The sequence below is a fragment of the Macrosteles quadrilineatus genome, unplaced genomic scaffold (assembly GCF_028750875.1).
Source record: "Macrosteles quadrilineatus isolate MER2022 unplaced genomic scaffold, UCM_ALF_1.0 Scaffold_1__1_contigs__length_201487025, whole genome shotgun sequence".
Lineage (NCBI taxonomy): Eukaryota > Metazoa > Arthropoda > Insecta > Hemiptera > Cicadellidae > Macrosteles > Macrosteles quadrilineatus.
This window is the reverse complement of record NW_026542594.1, coordinates 110,616,394-110,634,002: the sequence shown is the minus strand read 5'-3', so window position 1 is coordinate 110,634,002 and position 17,609 is coordinate 110,616,394. Positions and strand designations below refer to the sequence as shown.

Below are 17,609 nucleotides of genomic sequence, written 5' to 3'. Positions count from 1 at the left end.
AAATAAGTAACACTTAAAGATACTACGACTACAATCAGCTGATAGGCCTACAGTATTTCCCATTCCATTCATGGCTTGGGTTTAACCTAACCTAAAAACGTGCTGTATAGTGTTTGAAAGACTAATTATTTATATGCTTTATTAGTGACTGTAGGAAAAATATGTAACACGTGTGCAAAAGGCCTTTGCTCACTAGTTACACAAATAACTATAAGTAGCTATTACATTTAAAACACTTCACTTTTCTAGATTGGACAAATTAGCTCTTTTGGCATATTAACTAGTCAAATAAGCTTGACCTAGTTTCTGTCACCTTCTTTAGCATGATAGAAAGCTAAAGCAAAAGTTGAATACTGCAGTGCTAAGGCTCCTCTTTCCAAACAATAACCAATTTATTTAAGGTCAAGAGTAGAAAAAAAGATAGTATATAAATTAGATTCAAGTTCTTATATTCAGATTTAATGATACTTATTTACAATATTTCACAATGGATAACCCTAAACTACTCGTATAGTAGAACACCTGACATCTGACCTCGGCATAATCGACTCCCTATTTTATGTATCTGAGTCGATTCTTGAGTACAAGCTTGAGAGATCAAACTAATTCAAGAAATTGTGCTCCAGCGAAGCTCTTATTTTCACTGCAGTTATTTAAGTATTTCACCTTTAGTTGACACAAGTAATGGAATTTCCCAGACTTCAACTCTCCCACCCAAGTCTCCCACTCCAAGCAGTCCAGTGCTGAAAAATTATCAGATATGTTAATACTACAAAAGTGTTTTGTAATTTGTTTATGAACAGAAAACATCTCAAACAAAATATGTAGCTAGTAGACCAAGTAGAAAGTAGAGAATAAACCTTAAAAATATATATATATCAAAGACATCCTTTGTAAACATAAAAAAATTGTAATTGCAGCCTTTATTAATTTCTTATTTACCCAACCGTTTTCAACACTAAGTTTACATAAATGTTGATTAGGAACTGTTTCCTTTTATGGATTAGATCTTGACCTATGTGTTATAATTTCTAATAGACTGCATTTGAATTATCAGCTGATCATATGATCTTTATTCTTGTTGATTACTATTGTTTATGTTTAGTTTCTATTCTATGTTAATGGAATAATACACTTTTTTATCTGATTTATCTTTTATTATGTTATAAAGAGTTACAACAGTTTTGGCGACGAGGTAAAAGTATAAATTTGTTTATTCATACATTAATGACCAGTTACATTTTTTTTTCAATTACCTTTTCTTCAAATAACATGTTAATAACTACATCTCAGGCTTAGGAACATTCAAGTTACAACAACAAAATGAACTCAGAACAATTTGACAAATTCATAGAAGGCCAGAAACAACAAATGGATCTTCTATTTCTGTTGTTTGAGAAACTAGAACAAAAAATGAAAGATAACACACCAGATCCAACTGCTCAATTTGAAAGTTACAACTCAGAAAAAGAAAGATTTTCAGCCTATATTGAACGATTTGAAAACTATCTCAGCATGAAGAATGTGTCAAACAAAACTAAAAAAGCTCAAATTCTATGTGCATCAATCGGTTCTATCCATTACAACAACTTAGTTGCATTCAAAGGACCTACAAAGAAAATCAAAGACTTGGAATATGAACAGCTAGTTGAAGCCTTTGGCGAAATGCTATTGCCTAAAAAGAATACTGTAGTGTCGCAGCATTACTTTTTCTCCACTTACCAATCAGAAAGTGAAAACATACCTGACTATGTTGCAAGTTTGCAAAAACGACTTGCTGACTGTGAATTTTACATAAAATGTGAATGCAGAGAAAACATTTCAACAGCTCACATTTTCTTAAGGGCTCAATTCATTAGGGGCATTCGTGATAATAGCATTCGAGAACAACTTTTACAAGGAAAGGAAGAGAACTTTGATGAAATAGTCAGGAGAGCTATAGCTCTTGAAGCAGCCCAAATCCAGTGCAAGGAACTTTCAAACATTTCAAAACCTCTGATCCCTAGTTCTTCAGTGCCAGATATAATGAAAATTCAGAAGACCACTAGACACGATCATCCATCCACTCGGACATCATCATCATCATCATCAACATCATCTCCCTGGAAAAAGCCATCATACAAGCATCGATCAAGCCAAAGAATCGATTATGAGTCCTTAGGAATCAACAATCTTTGCTTCAGATGTGGAACATCTAACCACCGATCAAACCAGTGTCGAATAAGGCGTGAAAAACTATTCTGTGAAGCATGTAAGAAGAATGGCCACATTCAAAAAGTTTGCATCAATACCCTGACCAAGAAATATGCTTCAAGTAAACAAGTTAACCGATTCTCTGACAATGATATGATCAATGACTCACAATCTGATTGTTCCTACGGGGCATGCAACATAATCAGTTCAGTATCCAAAGATCAGAAAATCATCAACCTCTACGAAATTGAACCTGGACATGGAAAGTACATAGTAGAGGTAGCGATAAACCACAAGAAACTGAAGATGGAAGTAGATTCTGGTGCACGGTACACAATTTTACCAGAGGATAAGTTCTTAGCATTGAATTTGGGAATAGATCTTCAACCTTCAAATCTAAATTTTCGAGCTTATTCCAATGATATTGTGCCATGTAAAGGAAAAGCAAAAGTTACATTACAATATAAAAAACGATCTTTAAAAGCAGAAGTGTATGTAGTTTCATCAGGCCACGATCCTATTTTAGGTAGAGATTTGATCCGTGCTTTCGACATTGAACTAAAACAAATCGATCATGACATGAAAACTAATCCAAAAGTCCATTTGGTTGATGGCGACAGAAAGAACTTTCAAGATATGAATAACATTCTGAATGAGTTTGCTTCAATTTTTGAGGAAAAAATTGGTTGTGTTCCTAACATTCAAGTTTCATTAACTTTAAGAGATGACGCAAAACCGGTATTTACAAAAGAACGTGATGTCCCATATGCACTTAGAGAACGTGTTGAAAAGGAGTTGGAATCTTTAGAAAAAGAGGGAATCATCACTCCGATTGCGACAAGTGACTGGGGATCACCTCTCGTCATCATTCCCAAACCAGATGGTGGACTGAGACTTTGTGTGGATTACAAGTGTGGTGTAAACGAGAGGTTAGTCTCGGCTAATTTTCCTATAAGGACGGTTGAAGATGTTCTTAACAGTCTCCGAAATTCCAAATACTTTTGCAAACTTGACCTTTATAAAGCGTACTTACATTTAGCAGTAGACAAAGAAAGTAGTGAAATCCAAACTATGTCAACACATAAGGGAACCTTTCTCATGAACCGTCTCAGTTTTGGCATAAAAACCGCTCCCTCAGAATTCAACAGAATTTTATCACAAATCCTCAATGGACTTAATAAGTGTGAAGCTTATTTCGATGACATAGTCGTCCATGGAGCAACCCAAGCAGAATGTGCTCACAACCTTCGAATGTGTTTAAGAAGACTAACAGAATACGACTTACATCTAAATCGAAAGAAATGTACATTTTTTGAAACAAAGATTGAATACTTAGGACACCTAATTGAGCAAAATAAAATCAGCAAATCTCCCGAGAAGATAAAGGCAGTGATGGAAATGTCAAGATCGCACGACGCTGATGAGGTCAGAAGATTTCTTGGAATGATTACTTATTACTCACGTTTCATTCCAAATCTATCTACGTTGTCCTGTCCCTTAAGGGAGTTGCTCAAGAAGAAACACCGTTTTCAATGGACGACAGAATGTGAATCATCCTTCCAAAAGCTCAAGCAAGAGATTTGCAGTGACAGAGTCCTGATTCCTTATGATCCAAAATTGCCAGTTGTACTTTCTTGCGATGCAAGCCCTGTTGGCATTGCGGGAATACTTAGCCACATCGTAAATGGTCATGAACGCCCTATCGCTTACACATCCAGATCACTAACACCTGCAGAACAAAATTATAATCAACTAGATCGAGAGGCACTTGATATTATATTTTCTGTTGGAAAGTTTCATAACTACTTGTATGGAAGCCAGTTCACTCTTGTCACAGATAATAAGCCTTTGAGCAGAATCTTTAGTCATGACCACTCTTTGCCGAAAATGACAACAGCTCGATTACTTCGATATGCTTCATTTCTATCTGGATTCAATTATAAGTTGAAAAACAAATCAGGAGATGAAAATGAAAATGCTGATTGTTTATCTCGAGCACCTTTGTCTCAAGACTCAAGATCAACTGATATGAAGATAAATGAAGAAGTTCACCTTCTGTATGCTGAGTCACTTTTCCAAATTTCTTCAACTGCTATCACGAATCAGACCATTGCAAGTGCAACATTAAACGATTCTCATCTCAAATCTCTTATGAAAACTCTACAAACAAGCAACGAAGACACACCCTACACCCTTCTTGATGGAATTCTCTTTTGGCAAGATCGAGTTGTCATTCCACAGAGCCTTAAAAATTCAATTTTGAGAGAACTTCACACAACACATATCGGTATAACAAAAATGAAACAACTTGCAAGGCGGTATGTGTACTGGGAAGGGATGAACCATGACATAGAAGACCTAGTTAGATCTTGTGAAATCTGTGCTAAGCTCCGTAACAACCCCCCGAAGGTGATAGTACACCCGTGGGATCAGCCTCACTCCAATTGGGAACGTCTACATATAGACTATGCAGGTCCTTTCGAGGGTCATCATTTTCTAGTTGCCATTGATGCCAAGTCAAAATGGGCAGAGGTCCGAGTCATGAGACATTCTCCTACAACTGAAACAACAATACACACACTTCAAGAAATATTTTCATTCCATGGCTACCCCAATTCATTGGTCACCGATAATGCATCAATTTTCACAAGCGATGTATTCAAAGCCTTCTGTATTGATCATGGTATTACCCAAAAATTTATTGCCCCAGGCCATCCAGCTACAAATGGATTAGCCGAAAGAAATGTTCAAACTGTGAAGAAACGTTTAAAATCAATGGCAAGTGAAAAGGGCACCATGCCAGAAAAGGTCAGGAAAATACTTTTACGCTACAGAGCCACACCACTTGCATGTGGGAAAAGCCCAGCAGAACTTTATTTGCACAGAAGATTAAGAATAGAGCTGGATGCCATATTTCCTATTCCAAAGAAGATAAATAAAGAAAAAGAAGTTAGGCAGACAAAACATGTAAGATCGATGAGAGTAGGAGATAGAGCCCAAGTTCGCCTTTACTCTGGAAATGCCGAAATCTGGGAATTTGGAACCATCCAATCCAAACTGGGCTATCGACATTACATGGTAAAGCTTGACTCTGGACGCTTAATCAAAAGGCACATCAATCAACTCATAAGAACAAGAGTACCGCCTAAAACGACAAATCAACGGGAAGAAGATAATCAAAGACGCTCCACTAACCAACAGTCAGAAGATATCCAAAGACGTACTGTTAGGTTCAATATTCCAGGGATACCAGCATTACAGCGCTCTACAAACAGTGGTTCAACCATTGTCGGTCGTACGCTACAACGGCGTTCCACGACTGGTCAAATACCAGTAGTGGAGGCTCAACATCCTGAATGTGGCATCCATTTTCCTGATGAAGTCAGAATTCAAGATCAATCACCTCGACGTTCCTCGACTGGCCAAATACCGGTAGTGGAGGCTCAGCATCCTGAATGTGACATCCAGATTCCCGATGAAGTTGAGTCACCTCAGTTACGTAGGTCAACACGTGTTCGACAACCGCCAAGTTACCTTGAGGCTTATGTGTGAGCTCAAAACTTATGTGGGGAAGATTGTTATAATTTCTAATAGACTGCATTTGAATTACCAGCTGATCATATGATCTTTATTCTTGTTGATTACTATTGTTTATGTTTAGTTTCTATTCTATGTTAATGGAATAATACACTTTTTTATCTGATTTATCTTTTATTATGTTATAAAGAGTTACAACACTATGGCAGATAATATCATAGATAAAACATATGCCTACATTGGTTTGAGCCTAGCTGCGGAGTACTGCGACAATCATGACCTTGTTTTCAATGCCTCAAAAACCAAGCTAGTTTCATTTAGCTACAGGAAAAGTTTCGTCTGCTGTATTCCTGACATTGACTCTGTTAGCTCTGTAAGACATCTAGGTGTCATCATTGACGAACATCTCGCTTGGGATGAACACATTGAAGCACTCTGCCATAAGCTAAGCACCACAATTTTTGCACTGAGAAGAACAATGGCTGTGAGCACAGAAGAGGCAGCACTAACAGCATACTATGCTCTTCTTGAGAGTATTCTCTGTTATGGCATTGTGGTGTGGGGTGGATCATCGGCACAGAACCTTAACAGAGTTCTAATCATGCAAAAGAGGGCTGTTCGAACCCTGACTGGCATTGAGACAACAGATAGTTGCAGATCAGAGTTTATGAGGTTAAAAATCCTGACCGTAGTCAACATCTTCATACTACGGACTCTTACCATTGTCGACTCTTCCCGGGCCTGTCGTCACCAGGAGGTGCACTCATACAACACAAGACGAAGAAATGATTACAACCTTCCTGTTCACAACACAAGGCTCTATGAAGAGAAAACCTCATACATGCGTGCCAAGTTTTTTAACGCCCTTCCCGTCCACTTGGAGTCTCTTCAGCCCAGAAAGAACTAAAGTGCTGGCTGTTACATAGACCATTTTATAGTCTGGATGAGTATTTGTCTTGGCAAGAACCTGAATAAATCATGTCTTCACTGCAGAAACTCTGATCAGCCATTTTTTATTCTTAAAAAATTAACAATTTGTATTGACTCTTATATAACAACTGCACAACTTGTATTGACGCCCTTTCAATCTTAAAGATTGCAAATAAAGTATTCTTGTATCTTGTATCATACTCCCTTAGTAGATTTCCCATCCTTATGGAACAGCTGAAGCCATTTCTACTGTTAGTTCTGTCCGGTGTACTCTAAAGTTGTGTTTTGTTTACAATTTGTTTCTTGCTATTTAAGTAATTTAAAACCTTGTTTAATCAAATAAAACCATCTAATCATAAACAATAACTTGTCCACTAGCTATATAACCAAACAGTGGGGCACAAATCATGAGAAACTAACCCTAAAATAATAGAAACAACCTATTTTAGGTTGTTAGGTGTTTAGGTTTTATGTATCGTCGTTATGTGGTGAATGACGTCATTCGCCTATTGGGTCTGAGCGTAAATATATGTTTTAAATGTTATAAGACGTTTCTAACCCGTACAATGCTGATCAAGAACTTATTTGAAAGCTAACCACTCTTAATTACAGATCCGAGCGTGTAGCTCTGTAACTTTTGCTATCTCTTATAAGTCCCAAGAAAATCTGGTGTAATACAATGATGAGTCATCCTGTAGGCTGTATGACATAAATATTTTGTATGAAGTCCTGTTCATATAAGAATAGGCTATAGAATAAATTAGGCTGTAACCAATATACCAATAATATATGAGCGTTAGTTACTGAAACTTGTGTTTTTAGTTGATTGAAAAACATGGTGCATTAATGCCACAGACAGTTGCCACACTCTGCACTGCTAGCCTTACTACTTCCTTCACCATTTCCTACGTCATGGACCTGTTTCCCTTTTCATAGCATTTTAGGATGAAAGATACATTAATCAAACTGCCACAAATGGTTCCCACACTCTGTGATGCTAAACTTTACTACTTCTTACGCCACTTCCTACGTCGTGGACCTGTTTTCATCTCTTTCGATAGCATTTGAGTATTTTTGAAAAATTAATATAATTGCCACAAACATTTCCCACACTCCGCACTGCTAGCCTTTACTACTTCTTTTACCATTTCCTATGTCGTGGACACGTTTCCTTCCCTTCTCATAGATTAATCTAACTGCTACAATCTGTTTCCAATTCCAACTCTCCACACTGTTTTCACGTCTCGGACTTGTTTCCTCCCTTCTCATAGCATTTTAGGATTGCAGATACATTAATCTAATCGTCATAAACAGTTCCCACACTGCGGACTGCTCGCCTGTACTACTTCCCTGACCACTTCCTACGTCGCTAACCTGTTTCCCTCTCTTCCCATAGCATTTTAGGATTGTAGATACCTTAATCTAATCATCATAAACATTTCCCACACTCCAGACAGCACGCCTTGACTACTTCCCTCACCAATTCCTACGTCGCAGACATGTTTTCCTCCCTTCCCATAGCATTTTAGGATTGTAGATACCTTAATCTAATCGTCATAAACAGTTCCCACAATCCGGACTGCTTACCTTTACTACTTCCTTCTCCACTTCCTACTTCGCGGACCTGTTTTCCTCCCTTTCCATAGCATTTTATGATTGCAGATACCTAGGGGTCTCAATCCCGGGATCTCGGCCGATTTTTGATACCTAGAAATCCTGGGATTGGTGACTTTTAATCCTGGGATTAACGGGATTGCAAAACCTATGTTTATATTTATTTTTTGTGAATTTGGGGACTTTTACTTACGGAAAATAAATAAAAATACGTCCAATAACTTTTGAAACACATATACTCTTTATTTTTAGGACGATAAATATATATATATATGAAATAGTATAAGTAATTATCTATTTTGATTGGAAAATTAAATTATTACTAGTTAACCGCCCGTGCTCCGCCACGGGAATATTGTCAGCAATAAAAGAAATAATAATTAACAAATACTGTTTATCTTTGTATTTTATTTAGGGGTTGTTTAATTTTTTACATGAAATAGAACTGATAGTTTGCATGTATAAACTATTTTATGTTAATCAAACCGATATTATTTTAACCAAATGAATGTTTTATATTAATTCGAGTTTCATTTGAAAAATAAATAGTATACTTTTATGACTCGGACATTGGAAATGAACAGAACCGGACAAGTACAAGACACTGGCAGACTAGGCTACTAAAACTGTAAGCTTACGAGTTGACTTTACTCACCGGGTTCATAACGTCGAATGGCGTTCCGTCACTGTGCCTTCTCGATCGGCTAGTCAGCCTCTTGGACTTTGACCGAATGACTCATCCTGGTTTGGTTCCTTCACCAGGCCCGATAAGTTAACATAAAAACTATTTGATGAGGTCAACTTGCCTCTATATAATATAACATAAAACTCTTCTTGAACTGGACAATGCTGATAACCTTATAAGCAGCTATTTATGCTATTTATTTAGATAATTTGCTCAAGTATATTCCTATATTCGTTGTTTTTTTTTCATTGCATTTGTTGTATGGAATAAAGATAGTCACTTAGCCTACATGTAAATCACGCATCAGCAGTTGGTCGCATTTCACGAATCTTTGACCCATACTGTGAGTAAAAGCTGTGTTTACGTCGTATAAAGTTGGGCATACTTTGTTCAATGTTAGAGGGTATTAACGGTCCAATTTAATGGAAAAGGAGTCGTGGATTTTAAAATTATGTAGACTACCACTACCAGAAAGATGTTGATTCAAGTGAGACTTAGAACTGAATATTTCAAATGCAGATTTGTATTATATTTTACTCAAATAGTTTTTTGTTTCTTTTGACCCTTAATACTTTTTTATAGTCGCTGTTGATAAGATTTTCCATAAACTCAAAATGTTGATAAAGAGCTCATTTTACCTTCCCCTTGTGACAACATAAGGAAAAAATATTTGTGTCCCAGTTAGTCTGTTCTGACTCAAAATTCATAGATTTGCAGTACTGACAAATCCAATCTAACGACCCCAATTCAAAAGAGTTGGTATTTTTTAGTAGGGACTTCCAGAGCACATTTAACACCATCACTGCTCTTTACCTTTTTAGTTCGATGGTTCTCTACATGTTTTTTTCGTTCTGTATGTCTCTTTACGCCCGGTTAATGATTACCTTTTCTTTTTCTTTTTGTACTTTTCACATCCTGGGGTTAATGATAAAGTTTTATAACGCTATAATGACCCGTGTCAACATTGCCATTAAACATCAAGTCAGATACTTCTTCGCCAGAACCGAAATCGTAAGTCACAGTTTCTCAAGCAACTTCCCTGTGTAGGCCTACTCGAAAAAATATAGTTAGGGTATAGTTCACTGATAAATTGTAGTTCCAAATATCCCAGCGTATTCGCCATCTCGAGCAGGTAAAATTTGGACGTCGAACACTGATCTTGAGTAAGATTAATCACTTACGATAAAATGTTTGTATGTTTACCAATCATTAGCAATTACCTGTACAACTTGCAAGCGGATTTCCCTATGATTGTTCTGGTGGCTATAGAGAATAAATTATATTGATCAAAACAATAAGTTTCCATCCCCTACTATGGGTATTATTTCACATTCCATGCTCAAACTTAAATTCAATTAGGTACCACTTTCCTTCAGATCACTTTGCAAGAAAACTAAAACATTTTTGTGTCCCAGTTAGTCTGTTCTGACTCAAAATTCATAAAAACCTAGGTTAGTTACAGACAGTTTCAAAACATCGATTGTTCCGATCCATTGTTGACACCCCTACATGGAGGTTATAGTCATAGTGACGTCGTGCATAAGGGCCAGGAAGGCCGGTTCACAGTGAATCCATTCTGCCGAACCTATACTCTTGGTATCATCGGGAACATAGCCAAACACTTTTGTTATTAAATAAAACTATGGCATGTTTTATAAAAGCACTCTTTTGGAGATTCTAGTCCCAAAACATAATCTTTATTGTAGGCTAAAAGTAAAACCTATCTATTGCCATACTTTTCTCCACAGACGTCGACTTATTCTGCAATGTCTTTAAAAAATACCAGGTTTCAGTCAAAATACTTTTGTAAAAATTGCCAATGTGCTGTTTTAGCACAGTCATTCCTTGACCACGATCGTTTTTACTCACTAGAGAAAAGACTCCCCTTACAAAAAGTATTTATAGGCCAAGATGTATGTAATTTTTTTTAAATTATAACTCCAATTATTGCTTTTAAAAATAAATACAAAAACTGTCAAATGACTTAGATTAATACTTATAAGTGTATTTATAAATTAGAGGAAACTTTATTAGATCTCATCATAGTCAAATTCAAACATTTACAGTGTTTTAAAATAATTAACACTCAGAAACTTTTGTGTAGCCTAATGGAAATCTGCAAGCGACTGATGCCGAGGGTGAGGGAGGGCATGTGAACCAGGCTTTAGAGCAAACTTTCTCTTTTCCTACCCCATGTCCCGTTAGATGGTGGGCGGGGCTTCACGCTAATCAACACTCAGTTCATTCATTCACCACAGTAGAGAATAGTTTTTGTGGCAGTGACGTATGTCTCTTGTCTGCTCTTCATAGCTCACACATAGATTTCTTTCGAGAAATTTTAAGTGATAATCTTTCTTTATTAAAAATAAGTGAAAAACTGTTGTCAAGGAAGAAAAGTTAAAAAATAAAATTGTTAAAAATAAAAAGGTTGTTTGATTAGTTATTCTGTATTTCAAAATTATCCTCATTTATGAATGTGTTTTCAGCAGCAGGACTTGGTGACTTTTTCATAGTTAAACAAATTTTGAAGATAGGCCTATATAACTGTTTTTCATACAACTAGTGAGCAACTGTCATTATATAGGAAGTTAGTTTTTACTCTCTTAGGGAAAAAACTTACAGAGTATTTGTAGGCCAAGATGTACGTAATTTTTTTTAAATTTATAGGTTAATGAGTTAACTAAGACAATTGATGCAATTTCTAATAAATACAAAAACTGACAAATGACAAGATAAATACTTATATAAGCCTATTTATAAATTAGAGGAAACTTTATTAGATCTCATGCTTTAGTTAAATTCAAACATTTACAGTAGGCCTAGGCCTATTTTAAAATTAACACTTAACACTTAACTTAACACTTCATAAACACTTATGCAAAAATATAGTAGTTCCATATTTTTGCAATTGTTTTTTGCAATTAATAATAAACCTTCAACACCAAAATATAAGTTTGATACACATACATATTGTGTTTTTTTATGGTATAACAGTTTATAATATTATTAGTGGAAGAAACTGTGCAAAAAAGATAGGTATCGGAAGTATCGGTATCGATAGGTATCGAGGGTACTTTGGTGGTATCGGTATCGACAATTTTTGGTATCGGCCCATCTCTAGTTATAACATACTTTAAGCTAAACAACTGAAGTTACTAATGCATTTTACATTACGTATTACTTATATTTTAGCCTTGTATTAATTTATGGAACCGTTTCGATTAACCCGGGTTTCGGTTAACTCTACTGTACTTCAAAAACAGTGACTTTAGTGATTTTGCCAAAAGTGAGGTTATCCCTACATCAACCCTAGGCTAGGCCTCAGACGGCCTACTACAGCTATTTCCCTTACCAATATAGGTTTACCACTATCACCAACCAGGTAAGAAATAGGCCAACCGATAAATAAATAATAATAAATATAAAATATTAACCCCTCTATAATTCTGACCCATTACATACAGGATGAGTTTCTACTAAGTGTGTTAATTTTTACCAGTTATTCTACTCACTAAAAGGAACAAAAAATGTCAAACCAAAATTTTCCAACCCCACCCGTTAGGCTGTAATGGCCGATTATGTGAATTTTTAAAATTACCTGTAGTAGCTTCACTAAAACGAGCATAGAAAGTAAGCCAATACACATACAGCATAATAACTTATACCAATGAAAAGAGCGTTAAATTTTAGAGGTGTGCGGATATCCGAAAAATCGGGTCAGATTCGGTTTGATTCGGATATCCGTATCCGAACCGAGCCCAAATTCGATATCCGACACTATCCGTTATATATCCGACATATTCGGATAGACAATATATTTTGACGTTTTGGACAGAAAACTAAATCTCCATAACCATCATTAGTTTCCCAGAACAAAATTACAGCAATACGTTTCCAACGACCTAACAGCAAACGGCAAAGAAGCCGTATGATGCTACCTTGAAGCTATATATAGACTTGCACTACTTCCCTAAACCAGGACTGGCCGGCGAGTGGTATTCCAATCACAGGACAAGATACGTTGTTTTTTGGGTATTCATTGCCCGGTTTGACTTTGGATTGTCTTATTGTGTAGAAACTTTGAATAATAAAAAATAAAGTTAGAACTAACCACGATTATTTAGCATTGATTGTGTACATATTACATGATTAAACTATTGGGACCATGGATATACAAACTTTTGTCTGATTTTAATTTCAACATCAAAATACAATATTGCACAATCGTGATATTTTAGGTCATTGACCTTTATTATATGCATCCGGTATTGCTGTTTCAGAAGAAAAGCACGTTGATAAATTATAAATTGATATTCCCGTAGTTAAAAAGAATTATCTTATAAACCTATAAAACAAAATCATAAAATCTTACATAAAGATAACAATAACAGAAATTGTAAAAATGGTATAAAGATAACAACGTCATTATTCTTTCTCTTTGTTCTTCTATTTCTTGGGTTTCCCTTCATCACACATTCAACAAGTTGCCATGGTTACTAATCACCCATGTCGTTATCAGCTTTTGTGACATAGCGCACAGCAGGGGGTAAAACTGGACGAAAATTGGTTAATTTTTACCTATTATTTAATTACCAATGAATGTACTTTATTGGTATTTGGTACTGTATTAATAATCGGTCAAAATGGCCGATTTTTGTCAAATTTTACACCAAATTTATTGAAATTTCAAGGTGAATATTAATAAAACAATTATTACCAAATATTTTTATTCATTTAAAAGATTGATTTGTGGTATTGGGTTCCCCACTGAGTGCAGCCGAGCGGCACTAATGAGGGTCGAACCTTCTTGAGGGTGAACAATAGACTGCTTATTAGACCCTCCCCTCCCCAGTGGTCTGGAGAAAGCTTGTAAACAATGTATTGCACAAGCGTGACTTGACATTGGGCTGCTTCAATTAATTTTGTCAAATGAACTGCGATGTTTCAAAATCAAAAACAATAATTTGGGACCATACTGCATAACAATAATGGACTGCAATTGTTGAACATACAATCCATTTTTAACAAATTAAGATTAGGCCTATACGATTCAAATACAATTATAAAAATTATCTTGGTATTTTACTTGGGGTAATGAGTTATGTAGGCTATAGTGTAATTCTCGGTTCATCAAGGTTATACTGAATTATGTTTGGCAGTGAATAAGTGTAGAATGAAATTTATAAATTCAGGGATACACACCTTTTACAGAGTTATAAAGCCTAATTGCCCAACATCAAATCGTGAGCTAGAGCCCAGCTTAGTGCATTAGTGATGTTTTCTAAACTTGGCAAACCCGCAAAATGCCACTTTTAAGGCCAATAATCCGTTCCAAAAACGTAAGGAAATACAATGTGAAAATAAACTTGAGATCGAACTTCTTGTCTTATGAGAACCAGGAAACAACATAAAAAACATAGGCTAACCTTAAGAAAACAAGCCCTAACGTTTGACATCAGTCCTGCTGAGCTAAGGTGTTGTGTGAAGATTTCGGCTGCTAGTGTACTTAATTCAAGCAACCAACTTTTGAAAATAAATGTTGTGAATTGTGATTTTCAAGAGAGGGAAAACTGTGGACTTGGCTAATTTTAAATTCTATAATTCAAAATTGTAATTTAAGTTTATTTACACAGCTTTACATTGTTTTATACGTTAAAAATACACATGCAGCTTATTATTAACCGCGCCAAACTATCCGAATCCGAAAATATCCGAATCCGAACCTCCCAATATCCGAATCCGAACCTCCCAATATCCGATCCGATCTGAACCGAGCCTCAACTATCCGATCCGAAATGAAATTTCACTATCCGCACACCTCTATAAATTTCCTACAAAACGATTGCAACACCTTTAACATACAGCTATATTTCCACCGTTGTATGTCTCACATAACGTACAAAAGTTTGTAAATTACTTCTTTACAACTTCAAAGTGGTGTTACGACTATTAACACTAATGTAATGTTTTGTCAATTTACGTAATTAACTTTCTCATTTCATGCCCTTTAAAAAAATGTAACCATTAAGGTTATTGCTGTATTAAAAGTCAAGGTCAGAGTTTTGGGAATCAAAACATTGAACCAAATGTAATACAGTGTCTGTTATTTTCTTTGCTATCTTTTAATCAGCTGACATCTGATAAGCTGGGTGTTAAACTTTGTTTACAAAACCAGCAGATTTTTATTGTTGGCTTGTGAACATTCAAATTATTAACTATTTCATTAACATACTTGGAAAATATTATAATTGTTTAGTGCTATGTCGGTGTTCACCAAGGAAGGAAGTATCTTGATATAATTTTATTTGACGGGTTCTGTTCTTAAATGCGGCTGTAATTCGGTGTTAATACAGTCCTCAGTTTCCTAATAGGTGACTTTCAAAAGAACAAACAATCATCAGTGTCCATACGAGTTTCTATGAAGTAGAAACTCATCTTGTATTTTTTTCCTGTAATTAGCACAAATAATTGAAAGACCTACAGAAGTTTACTTTACAGTGACCTACTTATACTTATACCACTGTGCAGCAACAAGCAAGACCATAAAAACTCACCTTTTACAATTGAACCTGACACAGGATATTTGAGCTTTATCTTTCCGTCCATCAGGAGCTAAAGATATGAGGTCATCTCCAGTGTTGGAGTTGTAAAGTTTCACATTGTTTGAGTGACCCCAAGCAGCTAACACATGGGCTTGCACCGGGCTCCAGCTCAACCCCACCATTGCACCACACCATATCACTCGTTGGCAACATCTCTGGAACATAACCAGCATACTCTCATACTACAAGTTATGGATCACAATCACTATCGTACATTACACAAACATTATTTATTGGATGGCTTTTGTAGATATCTTTTAATAGTAAGCGTGAAAGCCAGTGTCAAGTGGACAAACTAAGTTGTTAGAAATGGATAACACGATTGATTTTACAGATTTAGAAAAAAAGATTTACCTTCATAAAGCTAAATTCAATACGGTACCGGTAAGCCATAAAAGCCTTGCCTCACATATGTACTGCAGGCTAACTGGTTCTTCAGGAAAAGCACAATGAAATTATATTCAGAACCACATAACCTGATCATAACTACAATAAGGCTACAAACACAAACCTGTAAGAGACACCAGATGCGAATGGCTTGATCTGTCGCCACAGTAGCAAATACATTGTCATGGTTGGGAGAGAATTCCACACACGTGACAGTTGCAGGATGTTGTTCAAAACAACTAATAACAGGATCCTTAAGAGGCTGCAAACTTCTGACTTAAACACATAAATTGTAATCATTAGTGGAATCAATAAACTGTTTTATTTACATAATTTTGTATTTCTTTTACGTTTAATGAATAGCCTTAGTTTTAAGTCAAGACTTACACTTTTAAACGAGGTGTACCAGACATAGATAAACCTAAAGGCAGCTACTACAACAGTTTTTAGCAAATTTCCTTATAGGGAAGTAGCTATTACCGTAGGTGGCACGGTAAGACCTAGGCATGGGACCGATTTACTTTTTCATTTTGATGTCTTTAGAGGCCAAAAACACCATTCGTTAAAATTTTATTATATGTATATATATACTAGCAGAGTACCGGTCCTTCGTACGGGGTGGCGTATAAGTATAACATGATTATTGCAGTTATACTCGTGCTTTGCATTTGCAATGGGAGAGGACACGTTTTAAGAAAATTTGGTTAACTATCTATATAAATAAAATTAGAGTTTTGTCTGTACATTGCTCCGAATTATATACTTTTAGGTTATTTTTACGTTTTATACATTAAAGAAGCAGAAACGAGTCTTATCTCAATTTCTGTCTGTCTGTCTGTCCCTTTGTCTGTAACACTCAAGATGGCATTTTACGCAATCTTCTCCGTGAAAACCCGAGTACATATCAAGATCCAAGTCATTTTAATGTATTCACTGGATTGGCGAGAGTGTTTTTAGTGATTTAAATATAGCCTCACTACTTTGTAAATAAAATTACGGACGTTCAAAAATGCAGTTTTGTGCGATTTTTGTCAAGTTTTCGTTCAATTTTTATCACATAATCGTCTATGAAATAACGAACAGCTGTTCGGATCAAGATTATTTTTTCTAGCTGTCAATGTCATGTTTACAAATGTTGTTTACAAATACCGCAACTATTTCGAATCACGTTTTGAAAGCAAATCCCAACCAAGTGAGATTAAAAACGTTTTTCTTACATAATAACGGATTTAATTAATCGCAAGTGCAATAATATAGTCTAATAGTGTAACCGTAAATGAAATTAAATAACTAGACATCGTCCAAATCGGAACCAGAAATTCTTTGAGTATAAAATGTTTCTTGAGTTTTGACAACCAGAAAGAAGAAGACCTTGAATCAGTGTTGTATAGGGCTGTGACACTGAAATGATCGTCGCCAATAGCTTACAAAAAAGGTTTCCACTCATTGACGGCGCATCAATGGCGGTTGTGTAAAGTGTAAAGTAAAAAATCACAATTGCAGTGGGTGATTGTAACAGAGGTTTAACAGAGGAAGTGCTAAACTCGCTTTTCCAATGTGTCACTTTCTGTTTCTACTCACCGTGTGATGCAATCGCTGGACCATACAGCCAATAGGCCCATAGCTCATATCTTGGGTACGTAAGCCTACATATTTATTCA

At 35.8% G+C, this 17,609-nt stretch overlaps 1 protein-coding gene across 3 annotated transcripts in view; it reads right to left on the bottom strand.

Moving 5' to 3' along the window:
• Positions 1-449: 449 nt before the first annotated feature.
• The window catches only part of LOC128983204 (cytoplasmic dynein 2 intermediate chain 2-like), a 137,282-nt gene continuing 120,122 nt past the window's right edge, over positions 450-17,609 (bottom strand). For 2 of the 3 annotated variants that reach the window (XM_054402411.1, XM_054402420.1), the window contains 3 exons: positions 16,073-16,224; positions 15,514-15,716; positions 450-743 (listed from right to left, as the gene is read on the bottom strand). In XM_054402411.1, the coding sequence (XP_054258386.1) occupies positions 650-743; positions 15,514-15,716; positions 16,073-16,224 (449 nt within the window). In that variant the 3' untranslated portion in view covers positions 450-649. Of the gene's footprint in view, positions 744-15,513; positions 15,717-16,072; positions 16,225-17,609 lie in introns of those variants that run through there. The other variant, XM_054402428.1, reaches the window with a different exon arrangement.